The sequence below is a fragment of the Moschus berezovskii genome, chromosome 18 (genome assembly GCF_049115385.1).
Source record: "Moschus berezovskii isolate FMDL1 chromosome 18, NW_MosBer_1.0, whole genome shotgun sequence".
NCBI lineage: Eukaryota > Metazoa > Chordata > Mammalia > Artiodactyla > Moschidae > Moschus > Moschus berezovskii.
The window spans coordinates 48,739,205-48,758,491 of record NC_142477.1 but is presented as its reverse complement, the minus strand read 5'-3'; the positions used below and the strand labels follow the sequence as shown (position 1 = coordinate 48,758,491).

Here is a 19,287-nt window from a genome sequence, read left to right as displayed (position 1 = left end):
CGGAAAGAGTTGGACGTGACTGAGCGACTGAGCATGCACTCAAGCATAGAAAATATCTACCCAGAGTATCTGGCACCTGGTGCATAAATCATCTGCAAATAGATATCATTTTAGTATTTCCTGTCTAATCAGGATACCTTCTATTATTTCTTTCTTCTTAATTGCCTGGCTAGAACCTCTAGTAAAATGTTGATTAGAAGAGGCAGAAAATTCACGCTTTAGAAAAAACACTTCTTGATTTCAAACTTACTACAAAGCTACAGTAATTCAGATAGTATAGTACAAGAACTGACATACAATCAGTGGAATAAAATCAAGAGTCTAAACTCACACATTTATGGTTAAATCATTTTCCACAAGGGAGACAATATCATTTAATGAGGCCAGAATAGTCTTTTCAACAAAAGGTGCACAGACAACTCGATATCCACATGCAAGAGAAGGAATCTGAATCTCAACTTTATACCATAAACAAAAATTAACTCAATGTCTTACATCTAAGACACAAACTATAAAACTCTTAGAAGGAAATATAGGTATACATCTTTGTTACCTTGGATTAGGCAATGCCTCATTTGATAAATTTGGATTCCACTAACATTAAAAGTTTTGTGTGTCACAGGACATCATCAAGAAAAAGAAAACCCACAAAACAGGAGAAAATACCTACAAATCATATCACTGATAAAGATCTAGTATTCAGAATATATAAAGAACTCTTGAAGTGAAGAGAAAGTCGTTCAGTCGTGTCTGACTCTGCGATTCATGGACTATACAGTCCATGGAATTCTCCAGGCCAAAATACTGGAGTGGGTAGCAGTTCCCTTCTCCAGGGGATCTTCCCAACCCAGGGACTGAACCCAGGTCTCCCACACTGCGGTGGATTCTTTACCAGCTGAGCCACAAGGGAAGCCACAAAGAACTCTTAGAACTCACTAAAGAAAGCAAATAATCCAATTAAAAAATGAGCAATGGATTTAAAGAGATATTTCTCCAAAGAGGACATACAAATGGCCAATAAGCACATAAAGAGAAGCTCAAATCATTAGTCATTAGCAAAGGACAAAGCAAACCACTATAAGCTACCACTTCACAATTCCTACGACAGCTATAGTTGGAGGAAAAGAAGAGGTGAATAACAAGTGTTGGTGAAGATGTGGAGAAACTTGAACCCCACCATACACTGCTGTTAGAAATCTAAAGTGGCACAGCCACTGTCAGAAATAGTTTGCTATGTCCTGAAACAGTTAAACAGAGTTAACACAAGTCTCCAGCAATTCCATTAACTGATGAATGGATAAACAAAAGTCACATAGCTGTATAATGGAGTATTATTCCACCATTAAAGGAATAAATTATGAGACACACTACATAAATGAACCTCAAAAACATTTTACCACTAAGTGAAAAAAATGGCCACATAATATATAATGTCCATTCATATGAAATTTCTAAAATAGGCAAATTCATAGAGACAGAACATATATTAGTGGTTGCCAGAGGATGAGGGGAAGGGAAGATGGGGAGTGATTACTAACATTTACGGGGGTTCTTTTTTGGGATAATAGATTCTGGAATTATAGACAGTAGTCATAATTGCACAAAATTGAGAATATAATTTAAAAAACATTGAATTATACACATTAAAACAATGAATTGTATATTTATACAAATTTTATCTCAATAAAAAACTGCAAAAAATTTTAATTGGATAATTTTTCCCCAAAATACCATTTACACATCGATTCTTATTTCCATACTTCCTTAATAATGCCACAAATGTGTGAGTAGGCATTTTAAAAAAATCTTTATTCTAATTCTCTGATTCTACTATATATACCTCTTCTAATTGGAATAAGGACTACCCATTTCTCTATATATTAAATATTATTCTTTTTCTTCTGTTTTTTTTTTTTTTTGCCTCACTGCATGGCTTGTGGGGCCTTAGTTCCTCGACCAGGGATTGAACCCAAGCCCTTGGCAGTAAAAGCATGGAGTCATAACCACTGAACTGCAAGGGAATTCCTCCTAAATTAAGTATTGTAGATTGTGTGGTTTTGAAAAAAATGGTGTTTACAAGTTTACCTATATATACATATCAATGTGGATGGATACAGAGATATATAAAGACAGACCAACAACAAGGTGATAGGCACATGTAAGAAATATAGTTAAGAAAAATTTTCCGAAAATGAAACTGCTTGTTGATCTTTCACCGAGTCCTTCAGAAATAGTTATACATTTGTCAAAACTATACAACTTTGTGTATTAAATAATTGACTCAATAGAGAGCATTTACTGTAAATGCAATTATTTACTTGTTTATATCTTAACCCTCTTCATTTCTGTTCTAAACCAACATTCCGCCAGTGAGAACTTACCCTAAGCATAGGGCCATTCTGAAACACATGTGGTTCATCACAAACCACACAGTACTCATTCAACACAGGGATCCGCTGTTCAGCAAACTCAATTGTCTGAATAAGACAATAAAGAGAAAGAATTAAGTCCAAGAAGGATCTGAAAACCCACTAAAGGCTAAACTATTTCAGAGGCTTGGCTCATACCTGCACTAGGAAGCCACGGTCTCGTATTGGAATGCATTTGGCACCATTTGGCTATAAGAAGCAAAGTAAAAAGAAAATGTTTTTTAATTAGGAAAAATATATAAATTATAGTGTTTTACTTTTGCAACAATGAATGCAGATGTGATTTTCTAAGATTACCTGTAAGTGAATCAAATCACTGATTATGACACTAAGATTTTAGAATTTATTATAATGCTCTTTCCTCCATTATTATAGTAATCTTTGTTTAAACTAAATGAATTGCATTCTTAATTTCTGATCTTCTAGTAAAAATGACTGGAATCTCTAAAAGAACACAAAAACTTGCTGTCTCTGTCCCTGATCACCGAACGCTCCCACTTCCTCATTTAGACTATTCAATCTCATTTTACAACTAAATAGAATTATTCCTCCAAGGATGTATGAAAGAGGTACAGTTCCTCCAAGCTGCTGAAAGGGGTAGAATACTAAACTACTGTATTACATTCAACATAATACGATAGGACGTATTATGGGAGGACACGAAGACATTTTCTTTCACAGAATATCTAAAATTATCTTTCTTGAATGCAACTAACTATAGGGCTCTTTCTACTATGTAACTCTGACAAAATTAATTTTCTGTATGTCTTTGATAGTTTTGAGAAGATATGGGCTTTTAAGGATGTCCACCTAAAACCACCAACATAGCTAAATATATTTTCTTCACACAAAATTTCATGGTACAGTTTACAATGTAATTTCAGAAATATGTCTATACAAGAGCACCACACACACACACACACACACAATTTACTAAAAGCAAAGAAAACTTTTGGTCAATTATTTTATGAAATTATAAATAAGATAGGTCTGCTTCTTTATCTGAAGCTGGCTATAATGCTAATCATTCTAAAGGCAAACTTTGTGTAAATCTGACTCCCAGTAAATACCACCCAAAGTACTTAGGTTTTAATACAGTCTCCCGCCAGCCCCATCTTCACCAAGAAACAGCTTCAGGATAAAGTGATTTCAGTTTTATAAAGCAGACACTAAGAGCAGCTTGAAGTGACACTCTGGGATACAGCAGTTAACTATTCTCTCTACAAGTTCACAGGCAAAGATTTCTGCTTATGTACAACAGGAAGGACACCACTCTTAATCTTTAGACAAACTCACACTTCCACCACTTATGTAAGAAAACTAGAGATTAGAGAAACCTGCTTAATTAAACATTAAAAATGCTATACTTGCTTTGTGAATTCAATGGACTTCCTTCTATTTTTAGGATCATTCATTCCCATGACAGGAATCTGGACTAGACCTCACGTCCACAAGAATGTTTATTTTTGCAGAATCAAAACGAACATTCCAGTACTAGCTGCAAATGTCTGGTATTCAAAGGAATATTCAAAATAAAAAAAAAAATGATAAATCTTCAAAACCCAAAGCAAAACCACAAGTCTTTGACCAGACCTTTGCAAAACAAACACACTCACAAAACCCTCTCCTGCCCCCTGGCTAACATGTAAGAACTCAAGATGAAAATATGTACGCACAGCAGGCTGGGAAGATGAAGATGACGATGGTGTTAAGATACCAATGAGCCCTGAGGTAAGAGAGAGCCTCCTGCCCTCTGCGGTGGGTTCCTTGAAAAGCTCCGTTTTGGATGACTTGGGGGCACTGGAGTAAGACTTGCTGAGCAACTTGTGATTTTTGAGTCCATATAATTCTTCCATTCTGAGGTTACTGGAGTAAGACCTGCTTAACAGTTTGTGAGGCTTCAGGCCGGCATTGTGCTCACAGCGCGGGTCTCCGGAACAAGAGCGGGTCAAGAGTTTGTGCGACTTCAGAGCGAGGCAGTCCTCCTGCTTGACGGCTGCAGGGCAGGGGCGGTTCAAGAGTTTGTGCGACTTAATGGTTGTCACTGCCTGCTCAGCCCGGGGGTCGCTGGACAGCGAGCGACCGAAGGTCCTGTGTGGCTTCGGGACGCACACGTCCTCTGTCTTGACGGTGCTGGAGCAAGTCCTCCGCAGTAGCTTGTGCGTCTTGGAGATCCCGTCCTGCTCCGATTTCAGTTTGGATTTGCTTTTTCCACAACCAGGGGGAGGATAACTTGGCGACCTTTGAAATCGAACAGTTAACACAGGGCAAACAGTGAGTGTAACAGACCGTGGAGAACACCTGTCAGGCTCCATCAACTCAACTCTGCGACAAATACCATCTCTTTTAAACCCAGCCTATCCAGTGAAAACTGAAACCAGAAGTATGTACCCAAAGATCACAGGGACTGAATTCTATGTTTCCTGGAAAGCAAAAAAAAAAAGGATTGATTGTCCAGTTGTTTTTTTTTTTTTTTTCCCTCCTACCTATTCTGCTGCTGCTGCTGCTAAGTCGCTTCAGTCGTGTCCGACTCTGTGCGACCCCATAGACAGAAGCCCACCAGGCTCCCCCGTCCCTGGGATTCTCCAGGCAAGAACACTGGTGTGGGTTGCCATTTCCTTCTCCAATGGATGAAAGTGAAAAGTGGAAGTGAAGTCGCTCAGTCGTGCCCGACTCTTAGCGATCCCATGGACTGCAGCCTACCAGGCTCCTCCGTCCATGGGATTTTCCAGGCAAGAGTACTGGAGTGGGGTGCCATTGCCTTCTCTGTCTACCTATTCTAGAGCCCTATAAAGCTGTGGTCCCTAACCTTTTTTGTATCAGGAATGGTTTCGTGGAAGAAAATTTTTTCATGGACCTGGGAGTGTGATGGTTTCAGGATGGTTCAAGTGAGTTACATTTATTGTGCAGTTTATTTCTATTTTGTGGCAATCTCAGGATATTCCACCTTGACTTTAGAGTTAGGGTTTTCAATCCTCTGGGAATCTTAATGTCACCAATGATCTGACAGGAGCTCATGCGGTAATGCTAGTGATGAGGAGTGACTGTAAATACATATGAAGTGTCACTTACTAGCCTGCAGCTCACCTCCTGCTGTGAGGCCTGGTTCCTAAGAGGCCATGGACCATTTGAGGACCCCTGCTATACAAAGGTGGAGAAGGAAATGGCAACCCACTCCAGTGTTCTTGCCTGGAGAATCCCAGGGACGGGGGAGCCTGGTGGGCTTCCGTCTATGGGGTCGCACAGAGTTGGACACAACTGAAGTGACTTAGCAGCAGCAGCAGCTATACAAAGGACTAATTTTGGTAGGGAAACTCTATGGAACTAGAAACCAAAAGAAATGTAATTTTAGTAAATTTAACCAATATAAAAACACAAACTCAAAACACAGATATGAGTAGCTATGTTTTTTGATGGAATGGATGTAACTTGGTTTGTTCTTTAAAGTCATAAAGAAAATAAACAGATGCCAAGACTGTAGAAGGAACACGCTGAACTAAATAACCATGGAAGATCACAAGTGCAGCATTTAAGTAAGACGAGGGAAAGATGTCTATTACCCACCTGCGCAAGGTTGAAAATAAATGCAGGGGAGACTTGACTTTCTTCTCTGACAGCTTCTTATTGTGCAGGCAATTGGATTTTTCTTTGCTCTGCTTCCACTGCTGTGTAACAAATGTCTGCATGATTCTGTCAAACCAAAGGTAAGTGTGTTGTCACAGTTCCAAGGTAATTTACTATCAGATTTCTGTATAGATTATGGAAAGAACGCATTTATCAAAGGAAAATAAATGCATGGTAATTAGAATTTAATTTTGAACCATACAAGATGAGTTCATGTGTAGGAAAGCATCTGAGAGAAAGTTTCTAATGATTTTACTGTGTTGCAATTAATAATTAATTACTGTGACATAATTAAAAATACAATTGATTAAATAATTGATAAAAGGTAAAAGAATAAGGATATAAAGAGATTCATAAGGACAACCTCTAGGATCAACGCCTTTTGCTTTGGTGGCAAAAGAAAACTCTGAAATACTTTGTTGGTGCCAGCCACATAGGTTTAAAAACGATTTTTGTTAGTAATTATGATTAAGCTACAAGTAAACTTTTTCTTGATTTGTTTATGTAGTTTTGTTCCTGAAAAGGAAACCAAAATGAAACTACAAAATCCTAAGCAAAAATAAGCTGTGCAAAACTAACTCTATGGAGAATAAGCAGATCAGCAAATTTTATGTTCAGCACAGCCCCATTCACTTGAAAATATTCTGTATTTTGTTTTTCTTTTAATGATGAGCCTTAAAAAATTTTCAGTTCCTATCATAAGGCAGGAATTTGGTAACTTCTGACCTCGATATTTTCTAAATTCAAGACCATGGCATTACTGTTTTGCGGTAAAAAATTCTAGAATGTCAACTGCAGATTTAAGACATGGCCTTATTTTCTGAGATGGGTCCCAGGCTGTGACAGTTTCTCTGGATCCCATCTCTCCAGTGGCACTGGAGGAGGGTCCCTTAGCTGATACTGAAGTAGAGAAGAAATTTTAAAACAAACATTGTGTGCAATAGATTAAACATCTTCATTTTCTTTTCAAAGTCAATTCAGCACTGCCTGCTTTTCATGCTGTTTTCAGTTATTTCTAACACAGATTCCTTTTGGGCCAGGAAAATGGTACCAGTATTTACCACTGACAATAGGCCAGGGTGTAAAGGAGGAACTTTATTTACAAATCTTTTTTCCTCCTTCTACACATTTCATAAGTAAGGTAAGGACATGAAATTTGTCCAAGTTTACTTGGATAGTAAGTGGCAGAGCTGTAATACCTATATAATCCGATATGCATGAATCTATGTTAACATGCTATTCAAAAGGGGCAGGTGTGCCTCTTAATACTAGGCTGATTATTCATTTACCAAATTAACTCAGATTGCTAGAAACTACATCACTCAGACTTACTACCCCAACTTTGTCAGAAGAGATTTTTCTCCCAAGATTTTAGCAAAATTTAAATATAATAGAACATCAGGGTCATTGTTTTCCCCTGTACCTAACCTGAAGTCCCCAGTGATACCACCCTTCGTACCAGGCAGATTTGGATTCTTTTCCTCCTATGAAAAATTGCCATTCCTATGTACCATTCCCTAAGAAACCTAACAAGTGCTTCTCTGATTCTCAACAGACTAACCGGAACAAAACACAAGTCAAAGAGCTAAAATTGTTCTCAATTTCATATAACATTAACATTCTAAAGTGTGACTTCAACATCTTAAACTAGTAATTCTTAAACTTGGACACCCAAATCCCTACCTGTTCTTGGATTTGAAAGGGAGGAGTTAACTATCTCTATACGTGTTTCATTTCAATGGTAATTTGAAATATACATATGAGTACATTTGATATATGGACATTCCCTTAAAATAGAGATTTCAGTGCTCATACTGGTGTTTGAATTTGCTGGCACTAAGAAGAACTATTACAACTGCCATTAGCTGATGATAAAAAGAAGGGAAAAAACTTCAAGGTAAATTATACATTCACATCAAGTGAAGACCAGATGATATCACAGTCAGCTATTTGAACAAAGATTCCAGGGTAGTTCAGATAGAGAAACGGGAGTATACATGGGCAATGTGATGATTTTCTACATTCTGATTTCAAAAGAAATGTAACCGGTACTGTGTTCAAACTGTGGTGGTGAAACAGCTGCAGCGAAATGACATCATCCATCAGGTTAAATTCCTGTATTAATTTGAAATGTGAGTTTTTATTGCAATTTGCACATCAGTTATAAATTGAATTTTGGTTTATAAATTTGAACTCAACGTATGAATAATTTATATCATGCTTTATTTGTATGCACTTAAGGCAATGCTTGAGATTCACAATGTACTTTTTCCTTTTAAAAATAGCTTAAGTTTGATTAATGCCAATTGAACATAATGTCATACAGAGTTTAAGATTATTTCCATAGTCTGTGGTATGCTTAGCCTTTGATTAATAGATACCCTATTCAAGACTGATCACTATATTACATCTGTTTGGAGTCAGTATTTTTTCCTTCAGGCTCTTTTAATGACTTCACATTTTCCCCAATATCTATTCAATGCTGAAAATATATTCCAAGCTTTATGAAGGCAAAGAGTATCTAGGATTGTATGAGAGACAGATTAGTGGGTGAACCAAAAATACTGAGGTGGAATCAAATCCTGGCTCTACCACTTTCTCAGTGTGTGAGCTTAAGCAAGTTGCTTAAACTGTTGGGGCCTGTGCTTCATCATCTGGGCTTACATCATGGAGAGTAATAGTACCTGCTTGACAGGGTTGTTATGAAGATCAAGGGTGGTAATATACATCACTATGCTAAGTACTTGACAAAAAAGCAGCACTGCATAAGCAAATGCTGCAGCTCCTGCTGTTGTTGAGATTCTGTCTTATTGCCAGAAACACAAAAGATAAAGAATCACAGAAAAAGTTTAATGAGTATTTCTTATTTCCTGAGCAATAACAAAAGGCCTAGATTCTAAATCTGCCTTCCTAACTTGCTGTATGTTTCTGGAAAATAACCTCTTTATATTTCAATTTCCTCTTATGACTTATTCTGAGAATGAGATCAGGTTTTGAATTTTATTATATATTATATTAGACTAGAAGATCATAGGCAAACCCAGTTATTTAAAATTAAGGAAAGAAACTATAAAACTGATCAAGTCATGAAAAAAAAGTTCTAGTTCATATACCAAACTGTCCACATAACTAAAATCTATACATAAAAGTAAATAACTTTTTTGAAATGCTATTTCCTGGTGGATCAGTTGGTAAAGAACCTGCCTGCCAAGAAGGAGACCACCTGCAATGTAGGAGACCTGTGTTTGATCCCTGGTCAGGAAGATCCCCTGGAGCAGGAAATGGCAACCCACTGCAGAAACCCCACGGACAGAGGAACCTGGTAGGCTCTAGTCCATGGAGTCACAAGAGTTGGACATGACTCAGCGACTAAACATCTTCTATAATGTGATGAAACAGTGAAATTAATTAAGGAAATTAATTTCTCAGGGTTGGGGATTACACACATCATTACTTTTTCTGAGCCCAAATGATGTACTCAAATGCCAGTATAGGTAGGAAGCTATTTCTACACTTCTGTACTTCTGTGTTTCTTGTCTTGTTTGGAACAATGTCATTTCACTCTCCCAAAATATTTCTTAAGTGGCTTACAAAAGTACATAAAGTAGAACTCTGGACTTTGGGTGATAATCATAATCAATATAGATTCACCAGTTGTAACAAATGTGCCACTTGGTAGGAGATGTTGATAGTAGGGAAGCTATGTATGTGTGGGGGCTGGAGACAGTCTCAGTACCTTCCTCTCAATTTTGCCGTGAACCTAAAACCGAGCTAAACAAGTAAAGTCATTAAATTAAAAATATGTTATAAAATGAAGGAGAAAATTGGTGAAGGGAAAAAAAAGATCATAGTGGAATGGGAAGATGTGGCAAGGTGATGTGGTACCTAACTTGAATGGCTTAACATAGAAGGCAGTCTCCATGCTTCTCTCCAAGACCTGTAAGACACTGGCTTGAAAAACAAAGTCCAATCGAAAAAACAAACCCAATTAAGCTGGAAAAACATACCTAATTCAATACAGAAAACTGAGAAAATTTCTCTTCAGAGTCCTTAAAAAGAAAACACTACATAATATAAAGTGCTAAACATATGTTGTACATTGAATTTCATTTCAAAGGTGTGGAATTCTAAACATTAAGAGTTTATTTTCCGATTTTCACATACCCACCTTCTCAGGTGGAAGGCAGGGTGTTGCAGGGATGAGAAAGGATCCTGGCTGGGGGGCAGGAGTAGGGGGTAGGGGGAAGGGCAGGTGGAATCTGGCCCAGTTCTAAAAATGAGCTCTGCCAGCTAAATTATTGATGTGTCTCTCAGCATCAGGATGAATTCTTCTCCTGAGGCATTTACTTCAAAAAGCTGTGCTAAATCAAAATGGGGTGGGGGTGGCAAGCAAAATGAGAACTCAGTTGTCTTTAATAGAAATTTGCTTTTCACTCTGAAAACTTACTTTTTCAGTTGATGTCCCAGACCAAATCTCTCTTTTGTGGAAATCTGAAAGACATCAACAGTGGGCACTGCAAAGGAAAAACAAAAAACCGGTCTAAATATTGAGTTGAAACTCAACTATCGGCCAGTAAAAAGACTGAAAAGTAATATGAATATTACTATGTGTATGTAATATGTATATACACATACTTACACATTTCAAAGTAGTCTACACACAATCCTACACATGGTTACTTATGCTTTATATAGAGATTTTGGAGATCATTCTACGTTGCTATTGCTGTTGTTGAGTCACTAAGTTGTGTCCGACTCTTTGCGACCCAATGGAATGCAGCACTTCAGGCTCCCCTGGCTGTCACTAGCTCTCAGAGTTTGCTCAAATCCATGTCCATCGAGCCAGTAATGCTATCTAACCACCTCATCCTCTGCCACTTTTTTGTCTTCTGTCTCCTTTTGTTTTCAGTCTTTCCCATCATCAGGGTCTTTTCCAATGACTCAGCTCTTTGCATCAAGTGGCCAAAGTATTGGAGCTTCAGCTTTAGCATCAGTCCTTCCAATGAATATTCAGGTTTGATTTCCTTTAGGATTGACTGGTTTGATCTCCTTGCTGTCCAAGGGACTCTCAAGAGTCTATTCCAGCACCACAATTTGAAAGCATCAATTCTTCAGTGCTCAAACTTCTTTATGAACCAACTCTCATATCTGTACATTACTACTGGAAAAACCATAGCCTTGACTATATGGACCTTTGTGGACAAAATGATGTCCTTGCTTTTTAATACACTGTGAAGTTTTTCACAGCTTTCCTTCCATATTATATACTAATGTATAAATATATGTATATGTAAATGTACAATATGTATAATAATGATGACTTTCAAAAATATATATTAAGTGTAAATAGCAATGTGTATTCCAGTTTGCACTGTATTCTTTATGTGTAAGAGAGACATGTGTGTATACACCTAGATCTTTTTTTAAGAATAAAACAATGGAGAATGACAGTAAAGCATAGGGAGATTCACTTTTCACTGCACACCATCTTGTGTGCTTAATGTTTTTATCAGATATGTGCATTTCGGTAAATTAATAACTGAGCTGCTTATGAAATTGATAACCACAAAAAGAGTCACTCACCATTCATTATTCACTAGTTTAAAGGGTATATATTATGTTCCCTCTGTGCCAGCTGCTATAGATAGAGCTGCAAAACACACAAACACAAATACCCCTGCCCTTCTAAGCCTTAGTAAACAGGAGGAGACAGATAGAAAACAGATAAGAAAACAGACAAAATGTCACATAGTGATAAAGGCTCTGGATAAAAATAAAGAAGGAAAAGGGAGGAGGGGGCTAAAGCTTAGGTGGGCACAAAAAGACTTCAACATTAGATAATATGGCAGAAAGTAAATGGTCCTGGCCAGAGGAAACACAGGGTAGTGCCCCTAAGGAAGAAATGTGCTTCACTATTCTAGGACCACCAAAGGAAGTCGGACAGGAGTGAAAAAGGTATCTCGTTAGGAGATGAGATGAAAGAAGGAGCACAGGCAGCTCCTTCTTTACAGGATCTTCTGTAAAGACCAAAGGTAGAAACAGGAAATTCAGCCCAGAACTCAGAGTACTTAAGGGAAGAGTATGATAGCTTGGATTAGTGAAGGTGGTGAACATTCTGGATTCATACTCTCTAGGAGATCTGACAGGTTTTGCTGATAGATTGAATTCAAAGTATCAGAAAAAGAAAGGAGTCAAGGATGAATCAAAGGATTTTGGCTTGAGTAACCAGATGTATAAAACTTACAAATTTCTGGGTGAAAGACTGCAGGAGAATCAGATCGGAGCAGTGGGGAAGATCAGCAGTTTCACTCTGGATATTGCAAATTTGGGTGGGGAAGATCCCCTGGAGGAGGAAATGGCAACCCAACTCCAGTATTCTTGCCTGGAGAATCCCATGGACAGAGGAGGTTGGCAGGCTATAGTCCATCGGGTCGCAAAGAGTCAGACACAACTGCTGCTGCTGCTGCTGCTGCTAAGTCACTTCAGTCGTGTCCGACTCTGTGTGACCCCATAGATGGAAGCCCAACAGGCTCCCCCATCCCTGGGATTCTCCAGGCAAGAACACTGGAGTGGGTTGCCATTTCCTTCTCCAATGTGTGAAAGTGAAAAGTGAAAGTGAAGTTGCTCAGTCGGGTCTGACTCTTAGCGACCCCACGGACTGCAGCCTACCAGGCTCCTCCATCCATGGGATTTTCTAGGCAATAGTACTGGAGTGGCTTGCCATTGCCTTTTCCGCAGACACAACTATAAATTTGAAATGCTTTGTCACTCGAGTGGAAAAGTTTAAGTAGGCTACTAGAGAAATCCAGTATTTACACACTTGGATGAGAGAAACATGCTAAAGACATACATTTGGATGAGTCAGAACATATATGTATTTAAAAGCATGAGGTTGGATGAGAAACTGTGAGTGTAGATGGAAGACAGAAGTTAAGGATTCAGCCTGAGCCATCCAGTATCTAGAGGCTCCACAGAGAAGGTTGAAGAGGAATAGCTAAGAGGATGGAAGATTCCAGAATGCTGCTGATATGGACATATGTTCACAAAAGTTTTCCAAGGAGGGGATAAACAACTGTTATAATATGCTGCTAAGTTAATTAAGATGAAGACTCCAAATTGGTCATCGGGTCATTAAGCAATATTCAAGTCACTGGTGACGCTGACAAGAGCCCTGGTTGTGAAATGATGCATCCAAAACACATCTACAGCATATTCAAGGAGAAAAAGAAGGGGAAAAAAATGAAGTTGACAGAAACAAGTCTAATGAAGAAACTCAACAGTCATGGGAAGCAGAGTGCTAGGGACTAAATGAAGAGTGATTTAAGGTCTAAAAGTGTTTGTTTTAAAAATGAGAGGACTTTTTTTTTTGCTCTAATGGGAATCTTTTAGAAGAAAGAGACATACATGAACAGTATAAGAAGGAGAGAGAAGGGTGTGTTAATTAGATGAAAGGGGATGGAAGCTAGTATGCAAATAAAAAGATGACCTTGTACAAGAGCATGGGTAGTACCATTCTTACAAACTGTTGCAATAACAGATCATTAGAACTAAAACTGTCTAATTATTATACATTCTCAGACCACACATGCTCCACACAGCAAAGCAGGCTGGTATCCCCAACTGCCTCACTCCCTGTCTTGGCCATTAGTCTGGGATACAAACACTCCACTGATCAAAGAAAACTGGTGCTAATCACCCATCAGTTTCTTTCCAGCAAACATTCTAATCCTTAACATAGAGAATACTTAACTTCAATTCCATGCGTCCCAAACCCAGGGCTATAGAAAAGTGAATTTAAAAAAATCCTAACTTGAAAACTCAGGGGAATTATTCTTTAAAGAAAAAGATGACAAATCTTTAAGAAGATTTAAGAAAACACAATCTCTTCTCAGGCAGATGGAAAAAGAAACTGGGAAGATGGAGGCAGAAAAATGAAAGGGGCCTGGCTTTTAAAAATGCAGAAAAAAAATCAAAATGCAGTAGAAGAACTGAAATCTTCACTGAAGATAATTGTATAAGATAAAGAGAGAAGAGATATAATACACACAAGTATTTATCCAAAATATGTAAATTATTCCTACAAATTAATAACACAAAGACCAAAACTTATTCATACTATGAATTAGTAGAAACTAAATGTCACAAATATTGACTCAATTAGTAGTATAAAATCTGAATGACCCCAAATTGTAGAATATACTGAAAGAGCTAACAAGATGTTACTTTCAAAAATACTCCAAAATTCAAGTGACAAAATTCATATACCATTAAAATTAATGCAATTAGCTACTGAAATGTATTTAATGCATTCAAATAAGATGTTAGGAATCAGTTAAATTGGATATACATGTATGGGGACTTCTATACTAACTCTGCAGTTTTTCTGTAAATCTGAAAATGCTTTAGATTAATTTTTTAAATGTTTTTAAAAGTAATAGATTTTGCTAGCCAAAATAATCCGATTGAAAATAAAATGGAATATAAAAGACCCATTAAGCAAATAAACAAATGTGTGTCTGTATGGTCAGCCATTTCTGACTTTTTGCGACCCCTTGTAGTCTATCAGGCTCCTCTGCTCATGGAATTTTCCAGGCAAGAATATTGGAGTGGGTGTCATTTCCTCCTCGAGGAGTAAACAAATATTCATGTATAAATTTAACTAAAAGTAGTCTTTTAAGTAGACTATTAAGAGTAGAATCTACAAATAAATAAATATAAAAGTAGAATCTACATGTAAATGACCCTTTATAGGAACAGTAATAAATATCATAGAAATACTTATTCTCCCTAAATTAAAAGTTTACGTCAACCAAATTCCCCACAAGGTACATTTTTGGGGACAAAAGAATGAGAAAGATAACCTACTAAAATATTTTTTGTTTTAAAAGGGAAAGTTTTTCAGTTTTTCCTTGTCTCTCATAATTTAGGTTGGGAAAGCAATAAGTGAGATAGGTGAAAATTATTCCAACTCTGATAATATAAATGTTGTGGTATCAATGATGAGAAAACATTTTTAATAATGTTAGTTGTGTGTCACTTTAAACAAAAAGCAGCCGCGTCCTTGAGACCATAAACTAGACTTACATATCAGCAATTTTCAAAAAAATATATAGTACCATAAAAATCATAACAATCTTGTCTTTTTATTTAAAGTATATTTCCCCATGTACAATGAAAATAATCTTTAACTTCAAAGTAGATAAGGAGGTTATTTCTTCAATTCTTATCATTTCTGTTCACCCACAGATACACTGTCAGATTAGCCCTGGCCAAATATTATAGTTCAGATAAGTATTACTCATACATTCTCCAAACTGAGGAACAAATGCTCTTCAAAAAGAACTGTTAACTAGGTCAGCCTAAACCTTGGATTTTTGCAAGTCATACATTTTTTGCAAGTTCATTTTACTATAAATGTTGATATTGTCAAAGACATTGCAAAACAATCTTCAAGAAATACTTTCTCATCTATTTATTTGCTTGCAATGATCCAAATCTTAAACTAGGATAAACTCTCATTACTTTTTCTAGAATAATAGATTATATGTTTCTTTTTAGTATCCTTGTCTCTAGGTTGGCCATCTATTTCATATTATTCCTAATTTTAAATCATATTCTTCCTTAAATTTCTCTGAGGAAAAAACAGTCTTTGGGGAAATTTACTAGTTAAGCTGACAAAATGAGTCAATAGTCCTGAACAAGGCTTATCATAATCGCTGCATTTTAGAAATAGGAGAAACCCAGCAAAAGGACCAGAAACTTGGAATAATGCCATCCTCATATGAGAGAAACTTTAAGCAAATTTTGCTACAAATAGAACAGATGGAACTAATCTTCTTATTGTTCAGTTACTAAGTCATATTCAATGCTCTGTGACTCCACGGACTGCAGCAAACTAGGCTTCCCTGTTCTTCAGTATCTCCCAAAGTTTGCTCAAATTCACGTCCACTGAGTTGGTGATGACACTGAACAATCTCATCCTTTGCACCCTCTTCTCCTTTTACCTTCAATCTTTTCCAGCATCAGGGTCTTTTTCAATGAGTGTGCTCTTCACATCAGGTGGCTAAAATATTGGAGCTTCAGTTTCAGCATCAGTCCTTCCAGTGAATATTCAGGGTTGATTTCCTTTAGGATTGACTGGTTTGATCTTTTTGCAGTCCAAGGGACTCTCAAGAGGCTTCTCCAGCAACACAATTCAAAAGCATAAACTCTTCGGCCTTCAGCCTTCTTTATGGTCCAACTCTCACATCTGTATCTGAGTACCGGAAAAAACACAGCTTTATATGGATATTTGCCAGCAAAGTGATGTCCTTGCTTTTTAACACATTGTCTAGGTTTGTCATATTTTTCCTTCCAAGGAGTAAGCATCTTTTAATTTCATGGCTGTAGTAACCCTCCGCAGTGATTTTAGAGCTCAAGAAAAGAAAATCTGTCAATGATTCCACTTTTTCTGCTTCTATTTGCCATTCAGTATTGGGACTGAATGCCATAATTTTAGTTTTTGAATGCTGAGTTTTAAGCCAGCTTTTTCACTCTCCTCTTTTACCCTCATCAAAAGGCTCTTTAGTTCCTCTTCAATTTCTGCCATTAGAGTGGTATCATCCGTATATCTGAGGTTGCTATTACTCCCAGCAATCTTGATTCCAGTCTGTGCTTCTTCATCTAGCCCAGCATTTTTCATGATGTGTTCTGGATATAAATTAAATAATCAAAATGACAATATACAGCTTTGTCCTTCTTTCCCAATTCTGAACCAGTCCATTGTTCCATGTCTGGTTCTAACTGTTGCTTCCTGACCTGCATACAGGTTTCCCAGGAGATAGGTAAGGTGGTCTGGTATTCCTATCTCTTTAAGAATTTCCCACAGTTTGTTGTGATCCATACACTCAAGGTGCTTAGTAAGTGAAGCAGAAGTAGATGTTTTTGTGGAATTCCCTTGCTTTCTCCATGATCCAGCGAATGTTGCCAATGGCTCTCTAGCTCCTCTGCCTTTTCTAAACACAGCTTGTACATCTGGAAGTCCTTGGTTCATGTACTCCCCAAGCCTAGCTTGAAGGATTTTGAGCATAACCTTACTAGCATGTGAAATGAGCACAACTGATGGTAGTTTGAACATTCTTTGGCATTATCTTTCTTTGGGATTGGAATGAAAACCTTTTCCAGTTCTGTGGCCACTGCTGAGCTTTCCAAATTTGTTGACATACTGAGTACAGCACCTTAACAGCATCATCTTTTAGGATTTGAAATAGCTCAACTGGAACTTTATCACCTCCACTAGCTTTGTTGGTAGTAATGCTTCCTATGGACCACTTGACTTCATACTCCAGGATGTCTGGCTCTAAGTGACTGATCACACCATCATGGTTATCCTAGTCATTAAGATCTTTTTTGTATAGTTCTTGTGACCCTTCTGAATCTCTTCTGATTCTGTCAGGTCCATACCTTTTCTGTCCTTTATCACGCCCATCCTTGCTTGAGATGTTCCCTAGATATCTCCATTTTCTTGAAGAGATCTCTAGTCTTTCCCATTTTATTGTTTTCCTCTACTTCTTTGCATTGGTACTTTAAGAAGGCCTTCTCATTTCTTCCTGATATTCCCTGGAATTCTGCATTCAGTTGGATATATCTTACCCTTCTCTTCCCTTGTTTTTCCCTTCTATTCTTTCCTCAACTATTAGTAAGGGCTCCTCAGACAACTACTTTGTCTTTTTGTATTTATCTTTGGGATGGTTTTGGTCATTGTCTCCTGTACAATGTTATGAAACCTCTGTCCATAGTTCTTGAGGCACTTTGTCTGCCAGATCTAATCCCTTGAATCCATCTGTCACTTCCACTATAAAATCGTAAGGGATTTGACTTAGGTTATACCTGAATGGCCTAGCAGTTTTCCCTGCTTTCTTCAATTGCCGTCTGAATTTTGCAATAAGGAGCTCATGATCTGAGCCACAGTCAGCTCCAGTCTTGTTTTTGCTGACTGCATAGAGCTTCACCAACTTAGGCAGCAAAGAATATAATCAATCTGATTTGTCATATCTGCATGTAGAGTCATCTCTTCTGTTGTTGGAAGTGGGTGCTTGCCATGACCAGTGCATTCTCTTGACAAAACTCTGTTAGCCTTTGTCCTGCTTTATTTTGTACTCCAAGGCCAATCTTGCCTGTTACTCCAAGTATCTCCGACTTCCTAATTTTGCAATCCAACCTCCTATGGTGAAAAGGACATGTTTTTTGAGGTTAGTTCTAGAAAGTCTTTTAGGTCTTCATGGAACTAGTCAGCTGCAGCTTCTTGGCATCAGTTGGCATCTGGTTGGGGCCCAGACTTGGATTACTGTGCTGCTGAATGGTTTGCTTGGAAATGAACAGAGATCATTCTGTTGTTTCTGAGGTTGCACACAAGTACTGCATTTCAGACTCTTCTGTTGACTATTCCATTTCTTCTAAGGGATTCTTGCTCACTGTCAATTCAGTTTAGTCGCTCAGTTGTGTCCGACTCTTTGCAACCCCATGGATTGCAGCATACTAGGCTTCCCTGTCCATTACCATCTCCCAGAGCTTATTCAAACTCATGTCCATCAAGTCGGTGATGCCATCCAACCATCTCATCCTTTGTTGTCCCCTTCTCCTCTTGCCTTCAATCTTTCCCAGTATCAGAGTCTTTGCCAATGAGTCAGTTCTTCACATCAGGTGGCCAAAGTATTGGAGTTTCAGCTTCAGCATCAGTCCTTCCAATGAATATTCAGGACTAATTTCCTTTAGGATGGACTGGTTTGATCTCCCTGAAGTCCAAGGGTCTCAAGAGTCTTCTCCAACATCACAATTCAAAAGCATTAATTCTTTGGTGCTCAACTTTCTTTACAGTCCAACTCTCACGTCCATACATGACTACTGGAGAAAACACAGCTTTGACTAGATGGACCATGCGGGAAATTAACGTCTCTGCTTTTTAATATGTTGTCTAGGTTGGCCATAGCTTTTCTTCAAAGGCCAAACATCTTTTAATTTCATGGCTGCACTCACCATTTGCAGTGTTTTTGGAGTCCCCCAAAATAAAGTCTCTGATTGTTTCCACTGCTTTTCCATCTATTTGCCATGAAGTGATGGAACCAGATGCCATGATCTCAGTTTTCTGAATGCTGAGTTTTAAGAGGACTTTTTCACTCTCCTCTTTCACTTTCATCAGAGACTCTTTAGTTCTTCACTTTCTGCCATGAGGGTGGTGTCATCTGCTTATCTGAGG

At 37.8% G+C, this 19,287-nt stretch overlaps 1 protein-coding gene across 3 annotated transcripts in view; it reads right to left on the bottom strand.

Moving 5' to 3' along the window:
• Nucleotides 1-19,287, bottom strand: part of PARP8 (poly(ADP-ribose) polymerase family member 8) — a 197,190-nt gene that overhangs the window by 52,570 nt on the left and 125,333 nt on the right. For all 3 annotated transcript variants that reach the window (XM_055422074.2, XM_055422075.2, XM_055422073.2), the window contains exons 11-15: nt 10,501-10,567; nt 5,994-6,119; nt 4,106-4,670; nt 2,568-2,618; nt 2,382-2,477 (exon numbers count right to left, since the gene is read on the bottom strand). In XM_055422074.2, coding sequence (XP_055278049.2) covers nt 2,382-2,477; nt 2,568-2,618; nt 4,106-4,670; nt 5,994-6,119; nt 10,501-10,567 — 905 coding nt within the window. The remainder of the gene's footprint in view (nt 1-2,381; nt 2,478-2,567; nt 2,619-4,105; nt 4,671-5,993; nt 6,120-10,500; nt 10,568-19,287) is intronic.